Below are 23,902 nucleotides of genomic sequence, written 5' to 3'. Positions count from 1 at the left end.
CTCAGTAATCCCCACCCTACCCCCTACACAACATGAAGGAACAGAGGAGAAAATGTGCTTTAAAACTGCTTGCAAATAATAAATGCTGTGCACATATTCATTGCTACATTTGCTGTTGATATTTAGTAGCCGTGGACGATTCCTCTGGGTCATTATCACAGGGAAATTAGGGCAGTTTGATATGGTTTGACTAACAATCATATATTTGGATGATTTTAAAATAATCCAAGGTGACATGAGAAAAATTACACCTTGATTGCCATGTTCCTACTTCACAGGTTTTGGTGAAGTTTTAGTTTTCAGTCTAGAAGAGCCACTTCCTCAGAAGTATCAGCCCCAGTTGCCGGTAGACAGAATGGTTGTGAAGAAAGACTTCCGTCCTGTTTACTTCTGAGTCTTGGGCATGCAGAACAGTCAAGTGCAGGATGGGGGCAAATTGCACTTTCACCTGTAGGGCCCTCAGCTATGTGCACAGCGGGATAAGGTAACCCCGATGGAGGTAAGTAACATCAAGTCGGAAAACAGTGGCAGAGTCAGGGAAAACGCCACAAGGTCCGCATACAGCAAAAACATACAGTGCCGGGTGGGAGAGGGACCGCAGACTAGGGAAGCTCGCCTCACTGGTTTCCAGGTGCAAAGCCCGTTCGCCTCCTGTGCCTCAGTCTCCTGGGCTCTAGAAGGGGAACAGTTTGCATCCATGGCTCACGTCGGCCTGCGAGGACCTCAGGGAGCTGAACGGCTGCATACTGTACGGAACAATCAGGCACATTACTCCCCACCTCCAGGAGCACAGGCAACTCGTAAATGACTGCACTACGCACTACGTCTGACCGACCGAACTGGCCAGAGAGTAGGACAGGAGAAGGTCTACAAGGAGAAGGTAGAAAAATGGGAATCTGTCTTTAAGTAAATGGAACAGCATGAAAGTACTGTAAACACAGACTAATGTTCTCCCAGTTCCAGGTTATCACCCATTAATGAGTTGGGAAATCAATTTACTGGGTTGCAAATACCATTATTTTTAGTAACACAAAATAGAACAGACAGCATCAGAATGCACTGCAGTTACAGCAGAGAACACTGTCGCATGGAACTTGTGCTTCAGTTATACGCAGTTAGGTCCCCATGGGGATCATGGTGTTGCTGGGGCAGGGGGCGAGTGGGGAGGACTGTCAAGAAGTCTGACGGCCCCGTATCTAGACGATCAAAAAGCTTGACTCCAGAGAGAGGAGGAGTCCTCATCACAAATTTTAAAGATATATGTAGATATAGATATAGATACATGCACGTAACACATTTTCTAACATCTGTTACATTTGTAAGATTGATAAACAATATGAAAGAAAACAGCAAAGCTTACACCTAGGAATATGTGTAATCCTACAATGAGTCTCCCAGCCACATCCTCTGTCCCAATCAATACAAAAATGCTAAATGAAGATCTGACTTAACATAAGTGCATGTAGAAAACAAAAGGGGAAGGGGACAAAAACCAAAGAATCTTCCAGAGCTCAGATCAGACAGGGATAAACTTGGTGCTCGCTGGGCTGAGGAGCACAAATGAGGTAGCTCTGGGCAGCACATACTAAGAGGCCGTCTAGGAGCCAACGAAGAAACTACCAGGACAGAGAAGGCCCCGAGGAGAGCAGGCAACAGTGGGCGTGATGACCCCCAGGAAGACGGAGGCTCGTGGCTCGGTCCTCACACAAATCCGACTGTGTGGCTGTCCTCGTGCCAGCCCTGCAAAGCTGGCCCTGTGCTCGGAATAAGGTGTGAACCCCCCCTCGTGGGGCTGAGGCCCTCCTGCACCCTGACCCCGCAAACTGCAAACCTCCTGCAGGAGAGCACGCCCTGCAGCAGCCCCTTGTCTGAACTGCTGCCGGTCAGCCTGGGACGTTACTCTCCGGGGACCCAGTATAGCCGCTCTTCTGCATCCTCCTCATCCCAGGTCAAACACCACCTCCTGGCAGGGGCCTCGCCCTTTCTGAAGTGCTCCCTCCGCTAGTCACTCCCTGCACAGGCTAACAGATCATCTTATTCCTTTGTTTCCTTGTTTATTATCTGTTCCCTCACACCACCAGGTGAGAGCCATGCAGACAAGCACTTGACCTGTTCAGGCTACGTTCCTATGCCCTGGAATAGCACCTGTGTCTTTGAATGAATCAGTTCAGGTATTTCAACAGAATAAATAAATTTCACATGACTTCCCTCTCCTCTCCTCCCCACACCACTGTCATGTTAACATCAGCAACTTAACATTTATACAGCAACTTACAGTGTTCAGAAAACATGTTTGGGGGCTTCCCTGGTGGCGCAGTGGTTGAGAATCTGCCTGCCAATGTAGGGGACACGGGTTCGAGCCCTGGTCTGGGAAGATCCCACATGCCGCGGAGCAACTGGGCCCGTGAGCCACAACTACTGAGCCTGCGCGTCTGGAGCCTGTGCTCCGCAACAAGAGAGGCCGCGACAGTGAGAGGCCCACACACCGCGATGAAGAGTGGCCCCCGCTTGCCACAACTAGAGAAAGCCCTCGCACAGAAACGAAGACCCAACACAGCCAAAAAAATTAAATAAATAAATAAATAAATAAGTCAGGAGCTCTTTAAAAAAAAAAAAGGAAAACATGTTTGCGTTCATTTTACCATTAGGTTAGGGGCTGCTTGACATAGGATGGTTATTACCCACATTTCCAGTTTTAGAAGCCAGGAAACTGAACCTGAGAAAAGTGAATGAAGGGCTTGATCAGGGTCCTACAGAAGAATGGGCAGGTAAATCCAGGTGTCCTCCGTTCTGTCTCATGTTCAGAACAAGGCAAGAGGAAAAGCACAGCGGACATCATGAGGGAGGTGGGTAGCCAAAGATGGGAGTGGGCCAGCAGACACCAACCTAGAGGACCCCAAACGCGAAGCCAAGGACTTTTCACGATATTCTTTAGGCCACAGGGAACAGTCAAAGATTTGGAGGAAGTAACATGATCAGATAATGTCTTTGGGGAAGGAATATTACAAACAAGGGAGGATACTTTCCTAGTCCAAACACGAAGCTGTTGTGGATTAAGGAGGACAGGACAGAAATGGAGAGACTGGGAGTGGGAGACACTGTGTGTGGTGGGAGCAGAAGAAAAACTAAAGGCCTCTGAGATTTTTTTTTTTTCCTTCCAATTTTGAAGAACTGAACATGGTCTGAACATCCAGCAACATCAGATTTAGTATCTGTAATTTTAACCCTGAATTTAAGGAATTATTATTATTCTATGTTGACATACTCCTTAGTTAAAAAACTGGTTGTGAAAACTGACTGGAAACGTGGCCACCTACACAACTTCATTTGCTACAGAAAATGTGAGAGAACCAGAGATTTTACTGCATGTCGATATGTTACCATGTAATTAAATGATACAAATAAGAGATAGAAATTGAAGAGGCAACTGAAAAATTCAAGGACTTGACAATCTCTTAAGGATTGTTAAATACAAAAAAACTTGGAAGTGTGTTCCTTACTAATGATTGAATAAAAATAAGTGAAAAATCTTTGATTTTTGAAAAAAAGTATTTTGAAATAAACAAAGTATAAATCTGTTACTACAACAAGATGTTTCTAAAATCCTAGGTATTTTTGCCTTTTTGAATTAAATTCCTGAAAAAAATCTCCTTTACAAAATTAAACAAAATTTGGCACCAAAACAGACTTCATTCAAAGTAAACTTATTCAGATTTTCCTTTATGAATGATATACAGATCTCATTCATTTGTAGTTTCACTAATACTTAAACCTGCACTGTGAATAAATAAATCATGCCCTACAGATTTAATCCTCAGCAAAATCAGAAAAAAAATCAACATACTATAAAACATACAGTTTATCATATTTTCTGTGAGCAAAATAAATTTGTATAGGTGGCCACATTTTCAAGTACTTTTTGGAAAAATAAAAGCAATCTTTTATTTTTTATTATATTATAATTTATATATTATAAATTTCAGGTGTACAATACAGTGTTTCAATATTTTTACAGATTATACTCCATTTAAAGTTATTACAAAATAATGGCTAAACTTCCCTATGCTGAACTATATATCCTTATTGTTTATTTTAAAAGCAATCTTTTAAATTTGCTTTTAAAAATAAAAATATATGTCAGTAACACAGGAGGGCAATAATTCTTTAAAAGCAAAAATTAGGGTCAACTTGTCAACAAACATAAGTCTATGTCACAATTTCTGTCCTTGTTATTTTATACATATTCTCTGTTAGCAAAGAATTTTTCCTGATCCTTCTACACAGAATTTTTATTGGGTCCAAATACCTTGGTAGGCTAGAGTTCAAACTTTAATTCTTGATGTTCAATGTACTTTGCTTAGTGAACTTCGTTTCAAACCATCAAAATCTTTACTTCACAGAGAAGATAGGCAGGAATAAAGCATGTTTTCTTATTTTAAGAATATTTTTCTCAAAATAATATGGAAAACAAAAATACTTGTGAAAGAAATTATTTTTCTATTGATTCATTCATCAAACAAACCAGTCTCATTGCTACTTCCTCACTGGCTGTACTTCAGGTGTGTCTCAGAATGTTTTATAATTATGGGCATCCCCATTTGTATGTGTGTGTGTCCATACGCACACACACACACAACTACATGACCCTAAGTGAATTGATTTAGATAAAAACTGATGTTAGAAATTCTTAACGAATTATTAAATCTATTAAATTTTTACTCTCTATATCATATAATAACACATCACCTAAATCTAAGACATGCATACACGTTTGTAAACCCCACTGAGAACTTTTGTTAAGAGGCAGTGACAGGCAAGCTAAAGAAGCCCATTTCCTAAACTGTTAAGATTTGGTTTTCACATAATATGCTGGATACTTAGGGTCAGGCAACTACGGCATGCTCAGAGCGACAGCCTGCAAAGCAGCATTTACACAATACATATATATGTGCAGGAGCATGGGTACGTGCAGTTGTGCCTGTGTGCATGTATGTGTGTGTGTGTGTAACTGTAACCTAGCATTTCTAAGTAGATTAACAACAGAGTGCTGTTAGAACATTCCATTCAGATGAGTAACAGTGAACACGTTATCTTTCCTAACGATCAGTGGCACTGGCTTGGAACAGTCTAAAGTTTTCTTCACAGAAATCCTCTACTATTTGCATTGTCAGAGTTGGAACTTCCAAATAAAACTTTATTAAAGTGCTCTGCAAAATTATGCATTTCTTATGGAACTTCATATCAAATTTTCCTATCCTGAAAAAATTGTAATGTTCTGCAAGAATAAATGTAAAGTGAAAGAAGAAACTAAAACATTGTTACTTGGCATCAGTTGAAATTTTATTTTCTTAAATTACTGGACAAAACTGAAACTCTGTAGAGTAAAGTATTATCTTCCCACCACTCCTTAATGTAGGACCCAATATCTTGTCATTCAGCAAATATTGATCAGGTGCCTACTTATGTGCCACACACTATCCTAGATACAGAAGAATTAAATGACAGGTTCAAGGCCACACAGGAGTTTTGTGACAAAGCCATTTAAATATGTCCAGTCAACTAATTCAGATGCTTGTTTCACTACTTCGTTATTTAGTGTAACTCAATTATTCCTCATCAAGCCATTAAAAATTTTTTTATTTCTCATTTAAAAACAATAATTTTATCCAAAAAATCAATTGTTTTCAATGATTTCATCTTTCACCAAAGATGGGGCATCATTAAATTAAAGCCAACTTATTTTTACCTTAATCCTTGTTTTATTTTGGTTGTTACCATTTTGACAAAGTCATATTACAAGGGGACAATCTGATTTGAAGAGTTTTAGGAGAAGCTCTATCACTTCCTTTAAGTTATTCAATTTAAAAATTATTTCTTCCTAGTAATTTCTATTATTTCTAAACTGGACAACCTTCTTTCCATTAATATAATGTTGTAATAGCTACATTCAGTTCTATTTTAGGTACAAAGGACACTCGTACATTATCAGCTCTAGAATGAATAAATTACAAGTATCTTCTTTATAACTTAGGGGAATATCTTCCTCCTTAGCCATAGATCATCTCTAGGTCTCCCCTCTGGAGCAATCACAACCACGTATGTTACTTTAATAAATAAACATTTACAAACAACTATAGTATTTTTAATGGTCAGGTGAGGTCCTTTTTCAAGATATGGTTTATTCTTCATATTATCTTAATATTATTAATGTAAAAGAAAAGGAAGGATCCATGGCAATGATTAAAACTAGATTTGCTGGGCTTCCCTGGTGGCGCAGTGGTTGAGAATCTGCCTGCCAATGCAGGGGACACGGGTTCAAGCCCTGGTCTGGGAAGATCCCACATGCCGCGGAGCAACTGGGCCTGTGAGCCACAACTACTGAGCCTGCGCGTCTGGAGCCTGTGCTCCGCAACAAGAGAGGTCGCGACAGTGAGAGGCCCGCGCACCGCGATGAAGAGTGGCCCCCGCTCGCCGCAACTGGAGAAAGCCCTCGCACAGAAACGAAGACCCAACACAGCCATAAATAAATAAATAAAACTAAAAAAAAAAAAAAAAGAGTGAGGGCACAATAAAGACATTTCGAACTCAAAAAAAAAAAAAAAAATACTAGATTTGTTCATTAGCATTTTCTTTTACTAAATGCCTGCCTGAGGGTCAAACTAACAGAAGTATCCAACTGTCACATGAATGGATACATTATACCTGATAGGTTTCAGCTCAGGACCTGATGATTTTTAAAATAGTTTTATTTAGACTATAAAAGCTAGCATGTAATCTGTACATCCCTTACATTTTTAACCATGTGGGTGGGGTGGGGGGAAGGGGGGTAGATAACCGAATGAAATTATATTCTGTCTCTTACCTAAAGAATGTGCAGCTGTGGTTTTGGAGCTAAAAAACCGACCAAGCCCAAGATCTCCAAGTTTGACCACCCCAGTGGCTGTAATGAACACATTAGCTGGTTTTATATCTGTGAATAAATGAAGGGATCAGGTGAAAGATGATGTCAGTTTAGGTATATTCAAGGGATTAAAAAACACTTTTCATTGTTGAATTTAAAATATATCTCAAAAATGAAAGTCAGTTTGAATTTTTAACCAATTATTTTGAGTAATTTTCATATAGCCTAATATTTCTGAGTTCTCAGTCCCCTGATAGACAGATAATCATCAATGCAAGATGATGATCACCATTCATTTTCATTTAAAATGCATTTTGTTTTCCATTTTCAAATAAACTTCTGTGAAATTCAAAGCACAAAATAAATTTGTGCCCTTCTTATGTCAATTTCAAATAGAATATCCCACTAAATAGTAATTTATTGACATGTTTACATAAAATATAAAATCATAACTCTGACACAGGTAATTATTTACTTAGATGACCTTAGAAATTTTAATTGCTTAAATAAATTGTACTGAAAATTTTCAAACCCCCAAATCAAGGGATTAATGCCTTAGTGATGTAACCTTCATACATTCCACCCAACCATTTAACTGATAACTAAGAATATATTAACAGTGAATGCTGAACATTAAAAATCTAAGTAGCTGTAATATATAGTTCATTAAAAAAAAAAACAAACTCTTCCTTATGCATGTTCAACTGCTTTCCTGCATCTATTTTTTTTCTTTTACCAACATAATCAGTAAAAAAAAAAAAAAAAAAAAAAAGTCAAACAGAAAAATAACTAATTCTCATTCTTATTTAAAAAAAAACCAAGTAGGCTTCACTTAAAGGCTTATCATTCTAGTAAAATCAAAACTTGGAAATAAATTACCTGGGAAAGCCTGATACTGTGCATCGTTGACACCAACACTAAAAGTTACTCATGACTGAACTCACCCCGGTGCATGACTCGTCGAGAATGCATGTGCTCCAGTGCACTGCACAGCTGCACGAAGTACTTCCAAACAGTCCTTTCAGGAATTAGCCTCTTTTGTTTCTTAAAATGCTGTTTAAAAAATTTTAAATAAGATTTTAAAAAAGAAACTATCTTCAGACTAGATTCTGACTTCAGTCAGAAAAACACCTACTTTTATCTACCTATTACCAGCTAAAAAACATGATTTTCCATAGTGAAAGGATACCAAGATTTTTACCGGACACAATGGCTTAAATGTCTCCCTATTGTATCTAAGGTCAGCACAAGCCATATCATGCTACATCTTTGTGGTGTCCATCTATTTCAAAAAATTAACATCCACATAAAGTAATTTCTTATCCTAAAAGGAGGATGTCAGATTTTATTTTAAGAATAGCCGGAATAAAAGAGTCTAGAGACCTGGAGGTGATTATGTTCATTACAAGACCGTCCTTCTCTTGACAGAAGGTAGTGAAGTAGAATTCCTTTAAATATGGAACCGTCCTTGGTGATTTGAAATATCACTTAATTTATTAAAAATTAAATAAATAAGAGATTTATGTGAAAAGTTTTCATGAATATTTCCACTGCATACTCCAAGTCAAACTTGTGCTTTGCTTTGAACGAATGAAACTAAATATGGGAGCAAAACATTACAGGAAGACCAGGGCAAAAAAGCTGAGCGTAAATATGCTAGTTTGGAAGGAGTGGGCCATCATGCATAAGAGGGCAATAACTAAATAACTGCAAAACCAAAGGTACATATTCATGCCCATTTTTCTACGTTACCTTTGCTAGAAGAATATACTAATAATATGCTGATTCAAGAACACAGTTCGTAGCTTCATAAGATTTATAAAGATTCTTTACATAAAAATTATTTTTCAAAAACAAAAGTGTAATTGGTTTCCTACTTAGCAAAATCTATAAATGACCAGCATGAAGAAGTATTCCATTTAAACAAATTTTCAGACAATTTTAACTTTTTAAGATACACATTTATTAATAGACATCGACATTTAAATACGTGCTTTAATGCACTTTATCTGGTGACTTGACATTTTTGAAAGTTCAACTGATTTGATTTTTTTTGTTATTGAATATGGAGAATGGTACTTCAGATGATTCCAAAATAATGAGCTGTGTCAGTTCCTGACCCTGTGACCAGTTGAGGGCAGGCTGAAAGGAAAAACAATACAGGGAAACAAATCTGCTAGTATCCCTACTTCATACTTAGCAAAGGGTTATATCTACTGTCTCATATGCACTCAATACGCCAAAGGATAAATCTTTAAGGAAAAGCGAATCACTTTAGGTTAATCTTTATTGGAACACATACTATAGAAATGAACTTATTAGCAATTTCAATAGCTATTACATCAGTAGCAAAAAAACAAGTAACAATTAGATGACCAGGATATTAAAAAGCAAATCAGGGTTAATACTAAAATGGTGAAAACCTGCCATATCATGTTTCAATGTTAGGTCGTATTAATTGCAGACTGTGTGAGCATCGGTTTTCATTCTATGGGGGCAATGCTGCAAAATCAGTTCTATACACATAATTTTCTTTCAGACTTGGAATGAGTCCAAATAAAGCCAGCCTATGTGCTCTCCCTCACTCTGGATTAGCAGATCAGAAGACTGTTTGATGTCAACAGGAAGATGGGGACCAGGTTTCCTTTCATTCAAAAATAAATATACCGTATCATGTAAGTATCAGACCATGAAAGAAGAATCTTATGCTTTAATATAGATTCTGAAACCACCGTAATTATAACTAACTTGACAATTTACCTTTAAAGTTCCATTATTAAAAAATAAATCATATATAAAGGAAAGGGCAGAATGAAAAAATTGCCCTCAAAATGGAAGGTGTAAATCAGGCCAAGACAGTCCGACTATTTTCACGTTTTCATGTTCTTGTTTAGGATCGTTTCTTTCAATAACAAATTAAAGATGATAACAATAAACTGGCATCAATATAATGCTACCGAGACAGAATGACTCGGCCAAATGTAACTATCTGAATTACTAACATGTTTCTGAAGAATCATTTTAGGAATTTGACTGGATCATAAAATAAACCAAAAGCAGTTTCATTACGTCATTGGTTATCTTCCAATATTTTTTACGTGTCTGTTTAAACACATGCAGTTTTTCAACCATCCTTCAGTGTAGGACTTTTTTTTTTTTTTTGAGGAAACCAATACTTATGATGAGAAAAGGCTGTCTGTTCTGATGGTGGCACTGTTGGCTATCTCTTAAAAAGAGGATGAACAGAAAAAAGGCAATACAAATTTGAATTCTTTTTACTACTGGTAAAATTTATATCAGGACTACAAAGGAGGAACTTACAAAATGCCAATGTATTAAAAAAAAGAACCACCTTTTCTTAACTTATTCTAATATATACATATCTTTTAAAAGTTAATTATCCAGTCAAATAGCATTACTGCTCAAAAATCCTATTTTTCTCTCGAAAAAAGACAGTCCCACATAAATATTCAGCTCTAGATTTGGAAAAAAATCTAATACCAATACACAGAAATTAAAAATGTACATTTATTTGTCATGTGGTAAGTTTTTAATAAAGCAATAAATAATTTTTAAATGTTAGTATTAATAAAGATTTCTGTGAAAACAACTTACAGGATATGTCATTTTTACTATATTTATGTTATAAAATAGAATTTTAACTTTTTATATCTGAAAATAAAATATCTAAAAAGTCATGAAAAGACAGAAATTAGCACTCAGGTGTACCTAACCACTGGGACAGAATTATTATTTAGTCTTTTTTTCAAAGGTACGTTCATCTTTTTTCTATGCAAAGCTTCAAATATTGTTTACTTTAAAAGCATATTTTCTATCTCCATCAACATTATTCAAATAAACACTGAACATTATTCACATCAAAAAAAAAGATGTAACAAAAAAGGCAGCCAGGGTACATGTAAAATGCATATACAAACATCAGGTTATATTATATTCTCACTTGTGTGTAAAAAGATTACCAGCATCTCACTTAGGTGAAATTCAGCATCCCTGGTAAAACATGTGCAGTGTCACTGAATGATGTGTATTAATATAAAAGAGGCTAGCTGATGCAACCTGCTTCCATTCAAAGATTTTTGGAAAATAGTCACATCTTTTTTTTAAATTGTCAAACATCCTCCTACAAATGAAATGCCCCAGACCAAATTACATAGCGGACACTGCCTATCAAGTATCAGTTTCTGGGTCACTTGGTTCCTGAATCTAGACACCACTACTCCAAACAGCACATACATTTATTTCTAAGTTTTATAACTCTAGCATTCCTCCTCAGGAAATCTTGGGAAAAAATTTTAACAGTATTACCCAGCATAAACTCATCAACAGAGAAAGAACAGAAAATTATCTTGTTGGATCAAAAAAAAAAAAGTTAATCTCTATAGTGTATCAAAATATTTAAGCCCGTAGTTTGGTATATTAATTTTTAACAAGAAAGTTTCAGACAAAGCACCCAGAACCATCATAGTGCCAGCTTCACAGGTGAGCGGCCCATACGTTCATGCAGGGCCCTGCACTGAGTGTAATGCTTGCTCTGTTCTGCCACCTAGAAATTCCTAATCATTTGTCAACAAGGGGACCCACGATTGTGTGCTGGTCCTGGGAACCATATACCAAGCATCCTTTGGAAACAACATACTGCTGTAGTTAAAAACAAAACCAAAAAAACAACAAATACAATCCTGTCAGGCAAGTCATTCTTGAAGAAGATTAGGAGAAATGGTAATTAAATAACAAGAAATAATGAAGTTATATGAGAACTGGCATTGCAGGCATCAGCTGTTTCAGCTGTTTTCCATCTCTTCCAAGTATCTAACAAGAGGAAGTAATTTATGTTCACTATGAGGAACTATTTCCTGCCTGGGAGTGTCATCAAATGTTTCATGTGCCACTCACAGAATCCATATGCACCTTTAATAACAGACCTGATTCTTGACAGTAACGGTTGTGTGACCTTGAACAAGACGCTTAACCTTGCTGGGCCTCTGTGTCCTCACTATATTAAACAGAGTTTGGAGATGATCTGTGTGGGGCCTGCCGCCTCTAAAGTATCTCAGTTACAAATAAAACACAAATAATAAATGCCTGATTGGCACATTTTCACACTTAAAAATAACAAATTTTACTAGTATGTCCTGTCCTTTAAATCTCCAACTGATAAAAACAAAGCAAAAATAACAATCCTAATACCTCTGAGATCCCCATAGGTCCAGTTAATGCTATAAATGGCCTTCACATGAGATAACAGGTCAAATTTTTGTAATTAGGTAATTATAAGGTAACTGACCTTGTAATTAGGTCAACCATTTACCAACAGAAGGGATGTTATGTTCCCAAACATTTCTGTAAGTATAATGCATTTTTATAAGATGACATTTTGCAGTGGTTATTTCAAAGAATCAAATGCACAGGGACTGGGTGATGGAAAAGACAGGATGCTTCTAGAAGTGTAACTGACAGTTCTAAGTGTGATTTTTATTATATATCCATCTTTCTATAGAAATATTTCTATTCCAAAGGCATAAGAAGGTGTCAACAGACTAAACTGTACAAGTATTTGCTATACACCAATTTTGGGAATTATATAAATGCATAAAATAGTTATGTCTCAATTAGAATTTGGTATGTGATACTAATTTGCAATGTGTGAATATTTTCACCCTTGGCACTCAGAATAAAATTTAGGTATCCTAAGTTGCTTTAGAAGATGCAAGTAGAGTGGGCTTGGCAGTCAGGAGATCACTAAAAATATTTATCATCTGCATTTAATTTTATCCTCTTTGATAAAACATTTCTCATCCAAGCTCTACTTGTCTTTTTCCTTTCCTATAAATGTTAGAAAAGCTGCTAAGTGTACTCAGCCGTTTCTAATTATAATTTAATAGAACATCAATGTAATCCATTCATTCCCCAAAGTCAAAATCATATAGGTTAATAATGAAAGTGGAAAACATATTTTATCTTATGGTAGAAAATGTGAAACAGATAAGATTTTTTTTCTGAGTAATTAAGCCTTGGGGGAAAAAAAAAAGACCTTATTTAGCAAGCAAGAAAAATAAGCTCCTATAAAGTCACAATATTCTTCCCCCTGAAAAGTTGCCTTCTAAATGTTCATACGTCAGTGTCAAGGAAACTTAGGATATTTTAAAAAATCAATGAAAAAGATATGAATGCATCAGAATTACTACAAGGAATGACGCCTGCATTGCTGCCACGTTGATAATTCTTAAGAGAAGCTTCCATGTTCCTAAAATTTATGGGAAAATACTTGGAAATACTTAAGATGTTGTCTCTACTGCATTAGAGGACTAGAGACGGAGGTGGTGAGATGAAAAAGCAGGAAGTCCATCTTTAGGACGACATGGAAGGTCACAAAGAGAGAGGGCAACACTTGCCTCTTTGATGAATTCTTTCTAGTTATGTCAAACCAGACAATAGTAGGAGAGTTAGAAAGATATTTCAATATTCTTAATGGACAAGGAAGACAGCAGAACAATAATGAGACAATAAAAGTCTCTCAGTAGAAATCTGAACAAAGAAAAATGGGACAGAAGTCTGTACCTCTTCTCTCTACCTAATTGTCTACAGCTACCAGCACTACTGCTCATGGTGGTAAATGGTTTAGAAAGGCTGCTTTCAATCAATATTACCTTCAAATAGAAGGAGCAAAAAGTTCCCTGAAAATTACCTTCTAATTTTTTCCTAAGTAAATATAGTTCAAAACTTACACACCACTTTTTCATTATGCTCACAGGACGACATAACGGCCATTATGGTACACAATTTTCAATTTATTAAAATCCCTAAGTTCAATACTACTTTATTACCAAACTTCTCAGGTATCAAAGAAAACTCAAGGTATACTTTATCAGTAACACTGCTTCTGTAAAAATGATGCTGTATAACACACTTACATATACATACCACACAGACATAAATCTACATGGTTACACACACACAGGTGTACACGCATGATGTGTAGGTATCGATGTATAGAATATTCAATTCTGTGTAGTTTTTTCAGATAGCGCCACTCATCTGTAACCTGAAGACTTCTGAGTAATTCTGAAGTCACGTATAAGATAAGATAGATAGCAATCGTGTACAAGAGACTCAGCAGGACACAGACTGCATTTGGAATCGCTGGCAATTCTCCCTGTGGTCTGGCCTGGGCTGCACACTTTATGCCAGATGCTGAAATGGACAGGGTCTGTATCCTCTAAACCATAAATCAGAGTCAGCAAAGATAGATGGTGCTGCTGGGGAGATTTTACTGCTTCAGGGATCCAAAGGTCAAGAGTGTAAAAGACATTTCTAAGTGATTTTATTTCCAGTACAGCCTCTAAATTTGGATAAGAACAGATACGAATATGTCTGCAAATGCAAAAAAACAACCACACCAAGAAGGCGAACAAGATTTACACGTTATAATATTTGAAGATAATAATTATCTCCAAAACACTTCATGTTTTAGCTAACTTATCAAAGCTTGTGGTAAGCAGAATTCTCAGACATACCTCACCCCTCAAAATCCTCAAGTCCTGGTACACCATCCCCTCCCCTTGAGTGTGAGCTGGGTGGTGAATGTGATGAACTATCACCCCCATATTAGGTTATCTTATGTGACAGAAAGGATTCTGCAGACATAATTAAGGCTCTAAATCAGCTACTTTTGAGATAATCACCAGGAAGATTACCCTGGGTGAACCTGACCTAATCGGGTAAACCCCTCAAAGAAGTCAGAGAGATTCAAAGCCAGAGAGACTCTCCTGCTGGCCTTAAGGGAGCAAACTGCCACAGCAGAGAGGGCCACGTGGCCTCGAAGACGGCTCCCAGTTGACAACCAGGAAGAAAGCAGGGACTTCCATCATACAGCCGCAAGGAATTGAATTCTCCCAACAATCAGTGAACAAGGAAGAAAGCCCTAAACCTCAGATGAGATCACAGGCCCAGCTGGCACCTTGATTTCAGCTTCTAAGACCTTGAGCAAAGAACCCACAAACCAGTATGTGAACTCACTGACCTCCCCCACAAATTGTGAGATAATAAATTTGTGTTTCTTTAAGCTGCTAAGTTTGTGATAACTAGCAATTAAAAACTAATACAAAGTGCATTTATAAACACAGTAAAAAAATCAGTATAAAAAATTAACATTACGTCTGTATAAAGGAAGAGTCTTAAAGCTCCTACGAAATTTAAAAGAAATACCACACAGGTGGTAACAATGTAGAAAAGACACAGTTGACAATCCAAAAACACAGCCTATATCTAAATATATTACAAATAAGAAGAGGTAGCCTAACTCAGGAACAAGACACAGGAGCCACTCTCGCCACCCTTATTCAACACAGCCCTGAAAGAACCTGCCAGAGCAATCAGGCAAGAAAATAAACAAATTAAGGGCATCAGAACCGGGTAGGAAGAAGTAAAATTGTCTCTACTTGAAGATGACATGATTTTATAAGTAAAAAATCCTAAAGACTCCACCAAAAAACCGTTAGTTCTAAATAACGAATTCAGTAAAGTTTCAGGATAAAAAATTAACATATAAAAATCAGTAATGTTTCTATACAGTAATAGTGAATTATCTGAAAAAGAAATAAAGAAAACAATTCCATTTACAGCAGCATCAAAAACAATAAGATACTTAGGAATATCTTAACCAAGGAGGTGAACTATCTCAGAAAACTACAAGATGTTGATGAAACAAATTGAAGAAGACACAAATAAATGGAAAGAAATCCCATGTTCATGATCAGAAGAATTAATATTATTAAAGTGTCAATCCTACCAAAAGCCATCTATAGATTCAATGCAATCCCTATTAAGATTCCAATGGCATTTTCCACAGCAGTAGACAATACAATTCTAAAATTTATGTGGAGCCACAAAAGACCCCAAACAGCCAGAGCAATCCTGAGAAAGAAGAATAAAGTGGGAGGCATCACACTTCCTGATTTCAAACTATATTACAAAGTTACAGTAATCACAACAGTATGGTACTGGCATAAAAACAGACACATAGGTCGATGGAAAAGAATTGAGAGCCCAGAAATAAACCCAAGGATTTACAGTCAACTAATATTTGACAAGGGAGCCAAGAATACTCAATAGGGAGAAGACAGTCTCTTCAATAAATGGTACTGGGAAAATTGGACATCCACATGTAAAAGAATAAAACTAGACCCTTATCTTTCACCACTCACAAAAATTAACTCAAAATGAATTAAAGACTTAAATGTGAGACCTGAAACCATGAAACTCCTAGAAGAAAACATAGAAAAAAGCTCCCTGACAATGATTTTTTGGATATGACACCTAGAACATAAGCAACAAAATGAAAAATAAACACGTATGATGACATCAAACTAAAGAGCTTCTCCACAGCAAAAGAAACAATCAAAAAGTGAAAAGACAACCTACAGAATGGGAAAAAATATTTGCAAACGATATATCTGATGAGGGGCTAATATCCAAAATATACAAAGAACTCACAGAACTCCATAGCAAAAAAACCCCAAATAATCCAATTAACAAACAGGCAAAAGACCTGAGTAGACATTTTTCCAAAGAAGATATATGAATGGCCAACAGGTACATGAAAAGATGCTCAACATCACTAGTCATTACGGAAATGCAAATCAAAACCACAATGGGATACCACTTCATGCCTGTTAGAATGGCCATCAAAAAAAGACTAGAGATAACAAACACTGGCCAGGATGTGGAGAAAGGGGAACCCTTGTGCACTGTTGATGGGATTGTAAACTGGTGTAGCCGCCATGGAGGAGCCTCAAAAAAGTAAAACTAAAAATAAAAAACTAAAAATAAAACCATGTGATCCAGCAATTCCACTTCTGGAAATATATCCAGAGGAAATGAAAACAAACTCGATATCTGCACACCTATGTTTCTGCAGCATTATTTGCAGTAGCCAAGACATGGTAACAACCTAAGCGTGCATCAATCAGTGCATGGATAAAGAAGTTGTGGTACACATACAATGGAGTATTATTCAGCCATAAAAAATGAGGACATCCTGCCATTTGCAAAAACATGGATGGACCTTGAGGGCATTGTGCTAAGTGAAAGATAAATATTGCATGATGTTGCTTACATATGGAATCTAAATAAAAAACACACAAACACACACACAGTCTCATAGAAAAAAGAGATCAGATTTGTGGTTGCCAGAAGTGCAGGGGAGGGGGGAGGGGGAACTGGAGGAAGATGATCAAAAGGTACAAACTTCCAGCTATAAGATAAATAAGTACTGGTGATGCAATGTACAGCATGATGGCTACAGTCAACACTGCTGTCTGATACACAGGGAAGTTGTTAAGAGAATAAATCCTAAGCGTTCCCATCACAAGAAAAAAACCATTTTTTTTCCTTTTTTTTTGCATTTTCTTTTTATTGTACCTATACGAGCTAATGGATACTCACTAAACTTACTGTGATATTCATTTCACAATATATTACATGTAAGTCAAACCATTATGCTGTACATCTTAAACTTATACAGTGATGCATCTCAATTATATCACAATAAAATTGGAGGGGAAAAAAGAGATAGCCTTAACTAATTATTTGAAATTGTGTCAAACTCTTGGCACAAAACAGAGTTCAATTTAAATTATTTGTATTTCATCTTTCACTAAAAAAAAATCTGTAAGAATAATATTCACTTCCTTCTTAGCCAGTGTGGTGAGGTATGACAATTTTTTGGCAGATAACAAACTTCTGAGTTTCCCTTCATGAGACTTTTTATGTTGGGTTATATCTTGTTTTACTGATATTTTAGTCAAGTATAGCTTTAAAAAATATAATGTTAAATGTATGCACTTATATTTTCTTCTATCTGTCTCAAACTGACTTTCTAATAGGCAATTATAAATATAGGAACTTATAAATAGTTCAAAGAATAAACTATATTTTGGAAAAATAGGCTATGAAAATTTTAAATATATTTTAGCGATATTTCTACTGACAAAGTGTAATAAACAAAGCTCTAGTTCATATATTTCTGAGATTAGTCTCTTATCTCCTCTATACTAAGTCTCCATCACCAAATATGTTTCTTAGCAACAGAAAAGTGAAATAAATAGTATTAATAAGGCATACTGCAAAATGGAACATGTATTGGGTCCAATTTAGGATACAATAAAGAAAATGTATAGCATATATATATCACAACTTGATAAACTATAATCCAACTGTTACTTTGTAAGAGTCTTTTCCTTTAAAATTCTGATTACTGATGATAAAGAAATATATGATGAAAAATTCTGGATTTCCTTTTATCTTAAAACTCATCTGGGAAGTATTTCATCTGACCACAGCCTCAGGTATTCCTCTGTCACTAATTAGAGAAATACTGACTATTTCCACGATAAATTGCTTAATTATATTTGTCAGCCTGCTCTAAATCAATTAATTATTTACTTGTAAAAATCTTTGATGCAGTGCTATCCAGAGGTTCATTTCTGGAATACAGACCAGGAGCTATATTTCCTCTTCTACCCCAATTAAGCTGAAGAGTTGAGACAGTGAAATATATTGTTGTGATGAACAATGATTTACAATTTTACTCACCATAAAGAAATGAATCACGTTTCTTACAATTCAAGTATCTACTGCTGTCCTTTATAAAGCACTAAGTCACTGTCATGTTCCTTCATAAAGAAGTTCCTATGATTTTTTCCATGATGTGGTCTCTTTTATAAAGACTGGCTTATAACACAAATCAAAGTGGTTAGAAAACAATTTTAGAATTTCTTAGGGCCAAAAAAGCCCCCTTCCTGTATCAGAACGCTGTCTCCTCTCATGCCACATACCACTCGATATCTTAGCACCTCCTTGTGGGGCCGGAGCATGAAACAGTAGGAGACACGTGCCTGTCATACCACCACCCACGTTTACTGATGGACCCCCGGAACAGAGGAGTGGAGCAGAGGTGAGACAATCAGCTGTTATACATACACTCTCCACACACTTACTGAGTTTCTACTATCAGCCAGGTACTCCCTGGAAAATGAAGGCAGGCTGGTGAGCGGAGCAGACACAGTCCCTGTACGCAGCAGGGCTTTAGGTCAAATGGGAAATCCAGACATCAGGAAAACAATCCCACCAATAAAGGCATGAATGTGTTACGAAGCACTGAGAGAAGAGTATGCCGGGACTCTTAAGAGCATAGAGTCGTCTACAGGTCAAAGAAAACCATCCCTGAGAAAGTGATGTCTGAGCAGAGAGCTGCAGGACAGACAGACATAAGCCCGGCCAGCCTGGGGGGCACAGCACCTGGGGCAGCGGGAGGTGATGCTCGACTGCCCTGAAGAAGAACTGAGAGGCCGCTTCTGGGGCCCGGGAGGGGAGGCAGGGCAGATTCTACAGCAAGGGCTTGCTGAGCACCTACTGTGTGCAGGGCTCTGTCCTCAGCACGAGGGATGTGTGAGGACACGACGCAGAGGACGGTTCCTCTCTCCGAGAGCCTATGTTCTGGATCACATGTGGTTCTGTACGTCTCGTCAAACATCTTTATCTTTACCTCAATGGGAAACTCTAGGAAGGTTTGAAAGCAGATGTTTTTCCTTCTTTGTTTTGCTCTCCTTCCTCACTTCTCTTAAAGACGGATGGAGAAATATAATAGATTTGAGGGATGGATCCTGGATGCTGGGAGATTAGTTAAAAAGCTCCCACGTTCTAGGTGAGAGGTGACAGTCCTTCACTCAGCAGGGAGAGAAACGGCAATGGAGCTGGGTGGAGAAACCTGAGAGACACTGAGAAGGAAAGTAAACAGAACTCGGTGACAGACTGAAAAGGGGAGGTAAGAGAGAAAGAATGTCCGAGAAGACTGCTGGGGTCCAGCGTGTGGGTCCAGCGTGCACCCTGGACAGCCCGGGGCCAGCCTCCATGAGGGAAACCACGGGTCCCCGTGTAGACGTGGGGAACCGCGTGTGCTCAGGATTCAGACAGAGCTCCACACTACAGATAAGCAACTGGATCAACACGAGCCTAGAGAGTAACTGATCCACTGGCACGAACAAGATCAACTGGGAAGGGAGCGAAAAGCAAAAAGCAAAAAAAAGCCAGGACTGAAACTTTTAAAACTCCGTCATTCAAGACTAGGAAGAAGAGAATGACTCAGTCAAGAAGAATCAGTCTCCAGAGAGGCAGGAAGAAAACCAAGGCACTTTGGGACTCAACAGGCCATAGGGGGAGTCTTAAGAAGGAGGGTGGGAAAAGCAGAGGCAAAGGCGGCTGAGGGTCAAGCAGAGCGAGGCCCGGACCCGGCCACTGGACTGAACGACACGCGTCACTCGAGAGCCACGCCCTGTGGTGTGCTCGAAGCCGGGCCAGGAGTAAGCATCTGACTGCGGAGACAGAGAGAGCTCGGGCAGCGGGAAGGGAAAGCCAGGCGGGGGCGGGGGCGGCAGGACGGGACCCAGCGGGGGCTCCCCACGTCGTCCCGTTTACAGCAGCAGCACCCTCCTCTGACCCCGACTTCCTTCTTCTCCGCTGTGCTGACCGACGTCTGACGTACTGCATTTCCACTCGCCTATCACTCTGTCTTCCCCACTAGACATACGGTTCTCGGATGAATCAGTGAATGCGTGAAGGCAGGACGTGTGTGAACGCACGTGTGTGCGTGTGAACGTGTTTAAGATAACAGTGACCTGAGCATGTTTGAGTGGTGTTAGAAGGACCCAGCAGACGCCTCCAGGATGGGGAACAGATAACTAAGGGTTCTGAGAATCGGGGTAGAGAAAGAACAAAGAACCCAGGTGGCGACACACACAATCCCTTCTGTCCAACAAGGAATACGGAGACAGGAGAGAAGGAGGAGAGAGGAGTGAAGGGCCAGGCTGGTCCAGCAGGTTCGGCCACGGGAAGGTGAAGGCATCCTGACTGATGACGTCCATTCACTGTGAAAGAAGGCGGGCTGCCATCTGTGAAGTGTGGTGAGAGGAGAGGGGAGAAGGGGTGACCAGAGTATTTAAACAGAATAAAGAACGTTCCAGTGCCTATCAAGTAGATAGCACACATTCAGATAGGCACATGTAATTATAATACTTAAGTGTGTGCACACATCTGTACCTATGCCTACAAAAATAAAATACCTATATATTATTTAGCCCTCATAATAAGACTATAAGGCAGGTATTATTAACCCAATTTCGTACCCAAGGAAACTGCAGCTCAGTCATTAAGATTCAGTAGTTAAATCAAGGCCACAGCAGCACTGCTTAGAGTCCTCTATCACCCTCAGAAGCTCCCAGTCTGTCTAGATTTGGCTGTCTTGTTACAAACTACCATTCTAACCCATCCTACTCCTTTACAAAACTTATTACAACTCCAGTTACACAGTTTTCTATGAGTGTCAGTTAAATGCCTCTCTCCTAGACAAGTTCCAAGAAGCCATAAACCAGGCGTACAGCACACAGTCAATGTCAGTAAATAAACAAATTAAAGAGTGTTATTTTCTTTAAGGCTACAAATTGGTATAACTATTTGAGAGAACAATTGGTAGTATCTGTTATGATTTAAAATGCATATACCTTATTGGGCAGCAATATTATTTATAGAAATCTGTGTAACTGTCTATTAAATACAGTGTGTATGGTACTGTTGTATTGAAATACACAAGGTTTTGTACTGGAGCTTTCTCTGTAAGAATTAAACGATGGAAACAGTCCAACTGTCTATAATAAAGCAATAATTAAATACACTGTGATGCGTCTGAGAAAGAATACATAATCAGTATATATTTTTGTATGTGTGTGTATGTGTGTAAAGATACAAAATAAAGTTGGAAAGGTTTTATGCACATAAAAGTCAGTGGTTTATCTGGGAGATGTAAATGCAGGGAGGAAAGTTAAGGCTTTCACCGTTTGAGAAAACTAATCAGAGATATTTTATATTTAAAAAAATAATAAACACTACGCTTACTAAGTCAAATGGAGAGAAAAGCCACAACTATGTGTTCTATTGAAATGCGTCAATCCATAATCAGAGTAATTCTGTTTGATGAAGGACCAGGAGAGATCTCACAGGTCAGATCCTCCCAAGTTATTAAATTACTCCCTCCCAATACAATTAGGTATTTGGTCAGGTCTAAAATATCATACTGCAAAAGGCATCCATGACTATAATCAGGATATGAAGACATTCTACTCATGTGAGTCTGCTTAGTCAAACTTTCTATTCTGAACACTAGTCAAACTTTCTGTTATGGTCATTATGCTGAGATTACTGTAAGACCTACAGACTTGATAGTATTACTTTCAACCTTTAGAAGTGCAGCTCCAAGAGGATCTAGAAAACCAGACCCAAGAATGTCTTGTATCTTGACTAGGCAAACTGATAGTGGCTCTAACAAAGGACAGGATCATTAAAGGCTTACACAGTAAAGCCTGTGGGTGAGGAAGGAGGAATGATAGTACTAATCCTGTCAAGAAAAACCACTTCAGTATTCTACCAAAGTACACTATGCTGCTCTAAAAGCTTATAACTTACTAGGAATCAGTTGATATATTTTATTTTTTTAAAAAGTTCCCTAAATAGTCTCTTACATGATAGATACTTTCAAATTTTAATCAGCAGCCCCGACTAAGGGTATAGCTATCCATTCTATAATGGTAAGTTACTACTCGTTACCAGAGTTCTGTTCTTCTTAATCTATCTTACTAGATCCACAGGGTCAGCTGATTAAAACTTTCCTTGATAATGTCAAGTGATGGCAAGTCTGTTTGAATATGGAGCTGAGCTCATCGCCACAATAAATATAAGATCACACTGACAAATTTTTCCTTCCTCACGGGCCGAAGAAATCTGAATCTGCTGAAGATGGAGATAACAGGGCTTCTGTAAGGCACTCTGGTTTTGAGTTAGTTTTCTCAAGTGTGAAAGGACAGGAGTACTCTTCCAAGGTAAATGTCATAGGCCCAGGCATGCCTTGGCATTAGGCCAGGAACAGCAACCTTTATGTCTGAAGTAGGAGCAGCAAAGGAAGAAAACCAGATTGAACAAGAGCAAAAACTCTAAGACAATCAAGCCCCTAAATCATCAATCTCTCAATCTAGGGCAAGACTTTGGAACTGAAATTGTCTGTTTCTTTTATCTGCTTCAGCAGGCATTTGCCCAATAGGGATTTGCCCTCTTTCCTTCACACTATAAGTAATTAAGTTAACTCTTGTACCTAAAGGTTCAAGCAAAGAATTTCATGTTAGTTGTCCCTCTTGTAAGGATTATTTACATGAGCTTTTATGTGTCTCATCTTGATAGAGAGCTGTTTTGTAAGATTTTCCATTTGTGTATTTGCATTTCTTTTTAAAATTAAGACTTTTTTTATTGTTAATTAATTTGCAGACATTTTGTTGGTGGTTAGCGATCTGTGGTAGCGGTGGGAAGTCCCTACAACAGAAAGTCAGATAACTGATGGGAAGTGTGTCATCCTACCACGGGACTTTAAACAGCGTCAGCTTGATAGCATTCTGTGATAGTAGGAATGTTATCCTCCTTTTATGTAGCGTTTCTATAATTTAGAAAGCAATCTCAAAACGGTCTCCATCTTACAAACGAGGAAACTGACCCTAAGAGAAGTTAAGTAATGAGAGTTTAAATGGCTGACACTGAACTCACACTGGAGAGCAGGGTTCTCAGCTACTGCTAGTAAATCCACAAACGCCTTGATGAGAACATCTGCAAAAGGGCTTGGAATGGAATGCAGACTGTGTATGCATCAGCATTTTCCGGGGGACAAGGTCAAGGGTTTTCATCTGATTTTTCAAAGGAGTTTTGTGATACAAAAATTCTTAAGGGCCACTAAAGAAAAACACACGGGTTTTTACATCAGACAAACTTAATTTCAAATACAGTTCTTCTTTTTATTAGTAATGATACTTATCTTCTCTAAGTGTCAAAATTACCTCTGAGAATTCTTCTGACGAGTAAACAAGATAATGCATACAAAGCACCTGACAC

General features: G+C 38.0%; 1 protein-coding gene across 9 annotated transcripts in view; it reads right to left on the bottom strand.

The window, feature by feature from the left end:
• NEK7 (NIMA related kinase 7) overlaps nucleotides 1-23,902 on the bottom strand; it is a 150,087-nt gene that overhangs the window by 40,155 nt on the left and 86,030 nt on the right. For all 9 annotated transcript variants that reach the window (XM_036848519.1, XM_036848529.1, XM_036848564.1 and 6 more), the window contains 2 exons: nucleotides 7,846-7,954; nucleotides 6,863-6,970 (listed from right to left, as the gene is read on the bottom strand). In XM_036848519.1, the coding sequence (XP_036704414.1) occupies nucleotides 6,863-6,970; nucleotides 7,846-7,954 (217 nt within the window). The remainder of the gene's footprint in view (nucleotides 1-6,862; nucleotides 6,971-7,845; nucleotides 7,955-23,902) is intronic.

This window comes from Balaenoptera musculus, chromosome 1, assembly GCF_009873245.2.
Source record: "Balaenoptera musculus isolate JJ_BM4_2016_0621 chromosome 1, mBalMus1.pri.v3, whole genome shotgun sequence".
NCBI lineage: Eukaryota > Metazoa > Chordata > Mammalia > Artiodactyla > Balaenopteridae > Balaenoptera > Balaenoptera musculus.
This window is presented reverse-complemented; position numbering and strand designations above follow the sequence as displayed.